The 10,093-nt window shown below is 40.6% G+C and overlaps 1 protein-coding gene across 1 annotated transcript; it reads right to left on the reverse strand.

Annotated features, from left to right (window-relative positions):
- Positions 1–308: 308 nt before the first annotated feature.
- On the reverse strand, positions 309–8,390 carry LOC129739416 (homeobox protein bagpipe-like). Its single transcript, XM_055730866.1, has 3 exons — positions 7,719–8,390; positions 904–1,331; positions 309–832 (listed from the first exon to the last, which is right to left on the reverse strand). Exons 1-3 carry the CDS (start codon positions 8,278–8,280, stop codon positions 425–427), a joined length of 1,398 nt encoding a protein of 465 aa, XP_055586841.1. The 5' UTR covers positions 8,281–8,390; the 3' UTR covers positions 309–424.
- Between the last annotated feature and the right edge of the window lie 1,703 nt (positions 8,391–10,093).

Below are 10,093 nucleotides of genomic sequence, written 5' to 3' on the forward strand. Positions count from 1 at the left end.
CAAATATTTACGATCCATCTTATTGACTGATTTTTGAAAATTTGGAAAATCACCCCCCCCCCAAGAGCCAACTCTAGGACCGCCCCTGTACAAGAATTATAGAATATTTTGTTGTTTTTATAGAACCTAAATTGATACTTGGGTGAGAGTGATAGCGAAAAACTTAAACTTACCTCCAATGTGGTTATTTTTCCGTCATATTTTTTTCGGATTGTCTTGGAATTAAGGAAAACCTACTTTCCAAACAATTGATAGATTGAAATGTTCACGTTTATTGCCATGTTTGATTCCATTTGAGTGGTCTTAAAAACTAGGACTATTTACAATTTTCAACTAAAACTACACTCTTAAACACTTAAAAGTACTTTTGAACGGTTCTTTGGTTTATTTTCCCTCTCTTCTAAGCCGCGAAAAAGTAACGAGTTCAATCGATTTCCACATTTTCGTTCTCCTCCTCCCCCACCGAAACCATTTCGCAATCCTCGGAACGACTGTGGGAACGTGACTCGCCCCCTCGAGACGCTCTTACCGGTCGATTCTTCTCGTAAACCATCTCTTCGTCCTCGCTGCGGGAACAATTCCTGAGGCGTTGCCCCGGAGGTGTGCCCAGGCGTGGTTCCTGTCCATGCTCGGAAGAGGAATCCAATGCACAGGCACCGACCGGAGCCGGTGGAGACCGGGAGCGGGAGAAGTTGAGCGGCTGTTTGGAGCCTGGCTGCTGCGTTGCAGTTGCAGCAGCCGCAATCACCGGAATGCTTCCGGCATGGAGCTTCGACGGGTAGAAGTAGGAAAACGGCATCGGGGGGACCGGCATTCCGTAGGCCATTTGGATCTGTAAAAGAGAAAAAAAGGCAAAACCGTTATGGGTTTTTGTTAATTTTTCAAGAAGGAGCCCAATTTTACCTGATGCCGATAGACGTTCAACAGTGCCGGATCCAGTCCGGAAGCGTAGTGCGGTTGTCCGGCCAAAACAGCCGCTGCCGCAGGACCGTAGCTTCCATCTTCCCTGACCAAAACCTGAACAGGAACTCGTTTTGTTGCATTCAGAAGGGCGGCTTCGTGTTGCTGAATTTGCTTCCGTTTGGTTTTGTAGCGTCGATTTTGGAACCAGATTTTTACCTGCGTTTCCGTGAGCCGAAGGTTCTTGGCCAGTTCGGATCGTTCCGGGCCCGAAAGGTACCGCTGCTGGGCAAAGCGACGCTCCAGCTCAAAGACCTGGGCATGACTGAAGGCCGCCCGGGATCGTTTCTTGCGGCCACCGGATGCGGGCAGGTCATCGGCGTGGGATCCGTGCATCGACAGCTGACTGTAGGGTGTTGGAGAGTCGCTGTCTGCAAGAGAGAGAGAGAGAGAAAAAAAACAAAATACTAATGTGTTGATTGCTAGATGCAAATAATCAAAATACTAATGTGTTGATTGCTAAATGCCAGAAGCGATAGAAGCGAAATTCTTTCACTCCTTAAGAAAAACCAGTAAGATCTGTCAAAATTTGGGTGAAATTTTGGTGTGTGGAAAAAACAGTGGTGTGGAATCAAGAATGCCCTTTTAATGTAATCACGACGAACCGTGGTACTCTCGGTTAAGTTTGTGGAAGAAGAAGTGAATGGATGTCGGATGAAACTTGGAGGATGGTCGATGATCGGAGAAAGGCGAAAGTCGGAATTGAGCAGGCATGTACCGGGTCAGCCAAAGCAGCCGCCTCTTACGATATGCGGAGATGGAAAAGGCAGTTAAACGAGCTTGTAGACGAGACAAGAGAGCCTGGACAAACTCCCTAGCCGAAGAGGGAGAAAGAGCCGCCGCTAATGGAGATATCCGATTACTTTATGATATTTCTTGTTGCCTTAATGGTACAAGGATTAATGCAAGAATGCCGCTGAAAGATCGAGCAGGTCAGCTGTTGACAGGTAGAACAGATCAGCTCAAACGTTGGTCTGAGCATTTTGAGCAACTCTTCTGAGTCACTAATAGCGATGGCCAACAGTAAGTCTCATTAATGGCGTCAACTCGGAAGCGCCCTCGCTGGCTGAAATAGAAGTCCAACAAATCGCCTGAAATCGATTGTATTCCTGCTGAGATGCTCAAAGCTGGACCTGCCTTGTCAGCACAAATGTTGCACCGTCCCTTTGCCGACATCTGGGATACTGCAACATTCCCGGTCCTCGTGAAGACCTGACCGAGTGCAGTAACTGGCGTGGCATAACTTTGATGTGTATAACTCTCAAAGTACTTTGCAAAGTAATTCTAAACAGGACCAGGAGCACGCAACAGGTTGGATTCTAATCCGGACGATCATGTGTGGACCACATCACAACGCTACAAATCATACTGGAACAAATCAACGAAATCTAGGACTCTCTTCTGTTGGTGTTCGTTGATCTCGGAAATGCATTTGACCGGCTGAACGTCGAAACATCTGGGCTGCTCTTAGACGACGAGGAGTCACAAAGAAACTTATCCATCTCATCGAAGCACAGTACGAGGCATTTTCTAGCAAGGTCCTGCACGACGGTGTCTTATCTGATCCAATTCCGGTAACTGCTGGAGTGAGACAAGGATGTATCTTGTCACCGCTACTTTTCCTCATAGTTATGGATGAGATCTTGACTGGATCGATCCTTCAACAATTGAGCAACTGAACGACCTTGACCTGGCTGACGATATTGTTTTACCCAAACCCAACCGGATATGCAGAGCAATCTCGACGACCACACCGAAAGCTCCAAGGCAGCAGGTCTCAAAGTCAAAGTCGGAAAGACCAAGTCGATGGAGATCCAATTTTGTGGTAGTTGGACAACAGGTTGAGAAAGCTTCCAGTATCTTGGTAGCCAGATAACACCTGATGGTGGAACCAAGAAAGACATCGAGACTAGGATTAGAAAGGCCCAATTTGCGTTTGCGAGTTTCCGGAACATCTCTACAAACGAAAATCCGAATCTTCAACTCAAACTTCGAATCTGTATATTTAGTTTTACGGGTACGAAACTTCAAGTTTTGGTGAATTACTTCCTGTGTAACATCATCCGCGCTTGGTGGCTTGGCAACGGTCTCAAACGTGAAAATACATTGCCGGTGTCATCAAAAGGCACTAGAAATCGAGATTCGGGAACATCAGTGGAGATGGATTGGGCCAGGCCCGTGCAAAGGATCCGTCAATGGGTTTTCGAAACTCAAATTTTGGCAAAAATAATAACAATACCAAAAATACAAAATAAATGTCGAAATTGATTTCTAACACAATTTCCTATATCATGATTATCACTCGATCTCAAAAAATTTAAAATCCTACTGATAAAATAAAAAAAAAATTTAAAACAAATCTTCATGAAAGTTTCGAATTAATGCTATTTCCGGTAAGTCATTTATAATTTTTTTTAATTTCAATTTGGAACAAATATTTCGGAAACACAGATTTAAAAAAAAATCTTAATTAAAACAACAATGCCAGATCACGTCAAAAATTAACGATTTATATTTGTTTGGAAAATGGTATTAATTTTTATTAATTATTTAGGTATCTTAGTTTACATTTTTTCTTCATTTTCAATTGACGGGTTGATTGCAAAATTCCACTGTAGTATTTTGAACTTGAACAAAAAAAACATTTAAAAGGATTTTAAATGTGTTGATGAAATGTCTCAAGCCAAGGGTGATGGTAGATAAAATTTCGCCGGAGGCGAGTCAAATTTCTGACTTGCTTGCTAACACTTAATTTTAAACACTGTCAAGGTTAAGTGATTTTTCGTAATTTTATGTGAAAAAATCTTCATGGGGGGATTGAACTATCATAAAAGTTATTTTTGGAGTGGAAAAAGAACTCGCTGTTCATGGAATTTGCTTGAGGGGTTCAACTCTAAAGTAAGCATTCAAGATTTTCTGGTTTTATCCGGGACTTCAAGACTAAAAAAAAATATATCTATAGGTACTTTCCAATCTAGATTGAGATTAAATTACTCATGGTTCTGTAGAGGACGCTAGTAAATGACATAAAAAATGCAGAGGAAAATTATGTAGGTTAGATGAGTTTTTATAACCGGAAAGAAAATTCAAAAATTCTGAATTTAAATATAATTAAAGCGAATTCACTTCAGGTTCTTTCGACTGTTTCTTAAGCTCCAAACCAGGATCATTTTCTTTCTTTCGAATGTGTTGAATGAAGCTCGGGTCCCTGCAGAATGGTTAAACTACTGGGCTACCCTTCTGGTTTTCCAATTGAAAAAAAAAAACGTAGAAAGGTTTCATTTTTGCAGAGAGGACAAGCAAACATTTTCTCTTGAACGTGTTCATAGCTAGGAAAATTAGATTAGATTTTCATCACATAGTTGGCCTAGCCGTAGTGGTATTTTGATCTGAAACGTTTAATGAAGCACATATAAAAAGTATAATAATTGACTGAAGAAGACCGAAATGTCAACGCATGACCATCAATTGTAGCAAGAAAAACTCAAAATCTATTCAAAATCAAACTTCAAGACTGAAATTAAACAAATATATAGGTACTTTCCAATACAAATACTAAAAAGTAAAAAAAAAAACAATTATCCAATAACAAATCGCATATCTAATTTTTTGTACACAGAACCCATTTCTTATTAAATTTGCCTTTTATTCTGATTCAATTCGAAAGTTTTATAAGTCATTATTTAGCAATACCTACATTTTGAAGATTTTCAAGCATTGCTATCCAAAATTTTTGCTTTTTAGTACAACCCAAAATAAACTTACAAAACCAGAATACGAAATCTGTCACAATTAGAAAAAAAGTCTGTGATTGTGTCCTAAGGCCCATTACACTTCTCGTGAAAATGAACGTGAAAAATCTCATTTCATCAATAACTCAACATAGCGACGAAACGAGATTTTGTGACGTGGTGAAATCGATGAGGAATGGTGAAATGAAATGCCAGCTAGGCTCGTTCCTTTAAACCTTATAGAACTATTTTTAATCCGATTCCCTTGCCATGATGAAATACCCGCGGTGAAAACCGGGGGGATCGAATTAGAACCAATTGCAGAAAGTTTCTATAGGCGAGTCCGGCTTGGATTTAATCTTTTAACCATTCCCCATCAACTCCACCATGTCACATATGCTGTTTGTGTCTCGTTTTTGAGTTATTGACAAAACAAGATTTTTCACGTTCATTTCACTTGAACTGTAAACCGGGCTGTACAGAGGAAAAAACTTGCTTTACAACTTTGTGACTTTAAAGATATTTGTCCTTAACCTGGCTATAAATTGGTTTTCAGAGTTCTTCAAAGTCGTTTTATTGTTGGGTATTGAACGTACTCGTTGTTATTCCAATTCTAAGTTGTTCCGTAATTGGTAAAAAGTGAATATTTAAAATTACCCTACCGCCCCATGAGCTCTTTCAACACCCCCTAAATTAGAAAGTTGAGCTCACCGCTCCCTTATAAGCTCTCAACGCCCATAAGGGGGCGGACCACTTTGAAAACCACTGTTCTAGATTGTCTTGAGTCAAAACTTAGCTTGCCAGATTTCCTGGTTTTATCCAGGTTTGCCCGGATATTTGATACAAAATTTGGAAAAAGACCCGGATTTTGCCCGAATTTATTCATCTTGTTTGCAAGTAGAACAAAAAAAAAGTTTATATTTATTATCTTATTCATGCGTCCAAAACGATTTATTTCTGGGTTATAGTTGAGTGTGTTTCGGGTTGTGACCAAATTTTCCCGAATTTGGTCAATAATTTTAAAAGAAAATGCCCGAATTTTGCCAGGTTCAAGGATAAAATAGCCTGAATTTGTCCGGCTCGGATTCATGCTGACAAAATGTCTTTAAACCTTAGTCTAAACATAACTTTGAGGTTTGAAGGTTGAAGGAGCCACAATAGGAGGGATCTTCAACGCAATAAATAACTCCTTCATATTTAAAAACCAGATCGCAGAATACCAGAATACAGGAAAATTTGTACATAATCAAAAATTGTGCGAAATTTAATAAAAATACTAAGACATTGGTTTGTTTTCAATAACATGTATTCTTTTTTTGTTAACGATAATTTACCATCCTTATGGCCTTCGTGTCTGCTTAAAACATGTGTGTTACATTTATTAATTAATCTTCATTCATTAAAATAGGAAGCTTCTATCAGTACAATATTTGTCAATTCAACAAATCATCGTCAATTATGTCGAAACGCTAACGCTAACGTCAATTAAAAGAAACGTGAGGAGAGATTGAGACCGTTGATCACAATTTCAAGCGAGTTGAGAGGACAGCCTGAACATATTGATGCAAGTTTCAAGCGCGTTGGAGGACAGCCTGAAATTGAAAGGTGAGTTGAGAAGACAGCCTGGCGTTTTGATTACAATTTTAAGCAAATTAAGAAGACTGTTTGGAATTGGATGGCGGGTTGAGAGGACCACCAATGCATATTGACGCGATTTTTAAGCGAGTTGAGAGGACAGCTTGAAACTGAAAGGTAAGTTGAGAGGACAGCCTGATCGTTTAGATTACAAATTTAAGTGAGTTGAGAGGATAGCTTAAAACAAGAAGGCGAGCTGGAAGGTCCGCCAGAGCAAATTTTAAGCGAGTCGAGAGGACGACTTGAAAATGAAGGGTGCGTTGAGAGGACAGCCTGTGCGCTATTGCCAATGCAGCTGAAATCCGAAGTTTTCGCGTTTGGGGATTCAAAGACTATGTTAAGAATTCAAGCAAGTTGAGATGAAAGCCTGAATGTATAGATAACAAGTTTAGCGAGTAGAGGATGGCTTGAAACGGAGTGACGAGAACAGCCTAAATGCTTTATCAAATAAGGAGAATGTTTGATGAACAGCTTGTGATAAGATCGAATCATGGAGCGTTTCGAGGGAACAACTAAAATTAAATGAAATTGGAGTGCAAGGTGAGAAGACAGCTTCGGTATTTTTTTTAAAAATAATGATCAAGCAGGTTAAGATGACTATTAGGTTCAAACGCTGTTTTATGGGGGATTTCCATTCTTTGGGATGGATGATTCATCCCGAATTGGGTCGAAAAGCTATTTTTCAGAGTTATTTTAATCCAAATAGAAATAAAAGAATGTATAAAAGCTTGAGATATTATGCTGCTCTACCCTTCCGAAAAATGTGTCTTCCCATTATATTTCTCTTTACAATTTTTTAAAATTATGTTAGAATTTTGTTTAAATTTGCCCGGAAATTGCCTAGTTTTTCGACTGGAAATTGGAACGGTTTTGGCTAGTTTTTTAAAGTAAATAGAAAAATCTGGAATTCTCACTCTAAACCATTGCATTGTATGCCAAAAAGTTAGAACAAGTGACTCCATATCTCTAAAAGAATAGGGCGATATCCGGTTCCCGCAAAAAAAAAAAATGGGACACAATTCCGGGACAGGTACCGTAGCAAATTATCGCCGCTGCAATCGAAAGCCTTTCACTAAATCCACACAATGGAGAACAAAAATGATTACTTTGCACAAACTTCGAACCCTTTTTATGTAGTCTATTATGTCACGTGTCCCCGAAATTATTCATGGCGGCAAAGAAACATCCTTCCGGTGGAGTTTCAGTCACTCGACAAACAAAGACAACCACTCGCATTAGTTCGTCAAAGCTACCGTACTTCGGTTCAACTAAAAGCACCTTTTCTTCAGGATGTTTTTCAAAAGAAACCATTAATCGCGCGCCATCGAGAACGCGGGGACACCCATTAGGCTAATTGTTTATATGAACGGCTAAGCGCGGTTGCTACGTTACCTGAATCCATTCCGTTTTCGGCGGATCGTCGCATATCAAGGGGACTTTCGCTTCGGCCTCCTCCGACGACGCTCCTTTGCTGTGGTTTGTGATAGCTGTTGGAGATGTGCTGTTCATAGCGACGTTCTTCCTCGTAATCCGTGCCGGTGCCAGCTGGACATCTGGAAGAAGGACTGGATCCGGAACGGTCGCCGCCGGCAGGAACCATAAAACATTCTAACGAACCTCGCCTTAGATGCGGATGCAAATTGGACAGATTGAAGCCATTGTGGTTGTTGTTGTTTCCATGATAGTACGCAGCGATGTTGAGTTTCCCGTAGAAATCGTTATGATCCAGGGACCCTGCCTTGTAACACTTTTGCAACCGTGAGAGTTCCGATGAATTGTTGAAGTCCTCCTCATTGCCGGAGGATTCTATCGAGCTGCGTCGATCACTGTCACCGTTACCGAGCACCCGGGATCTCGTCAGAATATCGTTTATCGAAAACGGAGTCGAAGCCATGGATTTCGTGGTACCGGAAGGGGTCGATCCCGGTGACGAACCTGCAGCCGTTAAACTCATTTTCACTTAATCCCACAATCTCCCGAAAAACCACAACACTTAAACCCAACTAGATATTCCGAATCCAATCCGAGCCAAATTCCGGCACACAGCTCACTCACTTGCACAAGTTCCCGCGAAACCACCAGCTTTTAGGAAAAACACGACCGCACTTAACCGATTGCCAAGTGGAAATGATGAAAATTTTCCCTCATTTTCCGCACCAGAGCGCAGCCAGGGATCGAAAATAATTTCCATCGCCATAGTAGCGACAGCAAACGAGCAACAGCAACAACACGCGCATGTAAACACGTGGCCGCCGAACAACAACAAGTGGGTTCACCCTCTGTGAAGCAGCAGGAGGAAGAAGAAAGACAGCTGAAAGGGGGAAATTCACCTCTATGAGTATTTTCCCTCTTTTCTTGTGGGGTGAACTTTTTCACCACTTCTTGGAAAAGTCTACGGTCAACACTTCCGATTTTATTAACGATGCCTTCGCTTGGAGTGCTGCTCTTTTTTCTCTTTCCACACACTCTCTCACTTTGCCTCTTTTGACAATTTTGTGGTGTGTGGTGAAAACACCCAGCCGGACTGAAAACAAGCTCTCTTATGATTGGGTAATGTTTCGGGCTGTGATTGGTTGCTGTTAGCGATGTTCTGTTTTACCCCCGAGCGCGTTTTCTTTTCTTGGAAGACGTTGCTCTTGTGTATGGCCCCTCATTGGTGCTTGGCGTTCCATTTGGCGCGTTGAGGTGAGTTTGAGTGCCAAGTATTAGTAAAATGGAACAATGTTGGTTTGGTAATTGCTAGATGGTTGCTTGAGTGATTTTCTTAGTAGGGTAATTAAATGGTCGACTGGATGCTTGAAAAGGTGGTAACAATTCTGGTCATATTATTTGGATCAACTACGTGGAGTGTTATCAGTAACAGATACATGTAGGATGACATTTTCTTTTGCATTCTAAACTCTAAAGGCATGTCTTGCAATGAGATTTAAAAAAAACTGTTCGAGAGCATGCGGAGAATCCATCCCATTTTCTGGTTTTCTGGAAAAATGAAGGACGTTAAACTTTAAACTTTGTCAAAATTTAAGCAAAATTAATTTACGAAATGTTCGTTGCCTATTTTTCAACCATATTGCTTGTGCATCAGTTTACAAGTCTTATAAAATGAATTTTCTCGAATTTTTAGCTAAATTCAATCTTCCAAAACTTTGCTACCGGGCAACATGTAAAGATTTTCATTGAATAAAATGTTTGCAATAAGCAATCAGCAATGATTTTTTTTTTGTCTTTATTATAGAGATCTTCAACTTTTGTTGGTTCGTCTCTTCGAAAAATGATGACAGTATTTTAAAATTCAGTAAACAAATAACTCTCTTTCAGGAAACATAAAATTTTTTCTTCTTCAACAGGATCGTTTGATAGGGCATTTCTTAAAGATGTATCAATATGGTAGGTGTCTCTGAGTCCTTGAAACTCGGGACATTGGATAATTATATGTTCTACCGTGAGTCTTACTTGGCAAACGTCGCATATCCTTGCTGATCCACCTGATATATAATGGCGATGAGTGCTTCTGGTGTGCCCCACCCGAAGTCTTGATAACAACACCTGCTCTCTACTGTTCTCCCTGTCGTTCCATTTTCTGGGATCACCTTTAATTTTGGCCAAATTCAGGTTCCTATTAGACCTCCATTCGGTCATCCATGAATCCCGAACTTTTGATTTCACCCAGTGATAAAGATCTTCCTTCGGTATCCCTACTTCGTATTGGTCTTCGTTGCGTCCAATGGCTGCCAATTTGTCTGCTTCGGTGTTGCCATGGATTCCAG

This window comes from Uranotaenia lowii, chromosome 1 (genome assembly GCF_029784155.1).
Source record: "Uranotaenia lowii strain MFRU-FL chromosome 1, ASM2978415v1, whole genome shotgun sequence".
Classification (NCBI taxonomy): domain Eukaryota; kingdom Metazoa; phylum Arthropoda; class Insecta; order Diptera; family Culicidae; genus Uranotaenia; species Uranotaenia lowii.

Bases quoted from the DNA above. Each gene is read 5' to 3' on its own strand.
- LOC129739416 (XM_055730866.1), bottom strand. From the start codon at position 8,280: ATGAGTTTAACGGCTGCAGGTTCGTCACCGGGATCGACCCCTTCCGGT. The intron at 1,332-7,718 runs GTAACGTAGCAA...TCTCTCTTGCAG, and splicing joins CGAAAACGGAATGGATTCAG to ACAGCGACTCTCCAACACCC. The intron at 833-903 runs GTAAAATTGGGC...TCTCTTTTACAG, and splicing joins TGAACGTCTATCGGCATCAG to ATCCAAATGGCCTACGGAAT.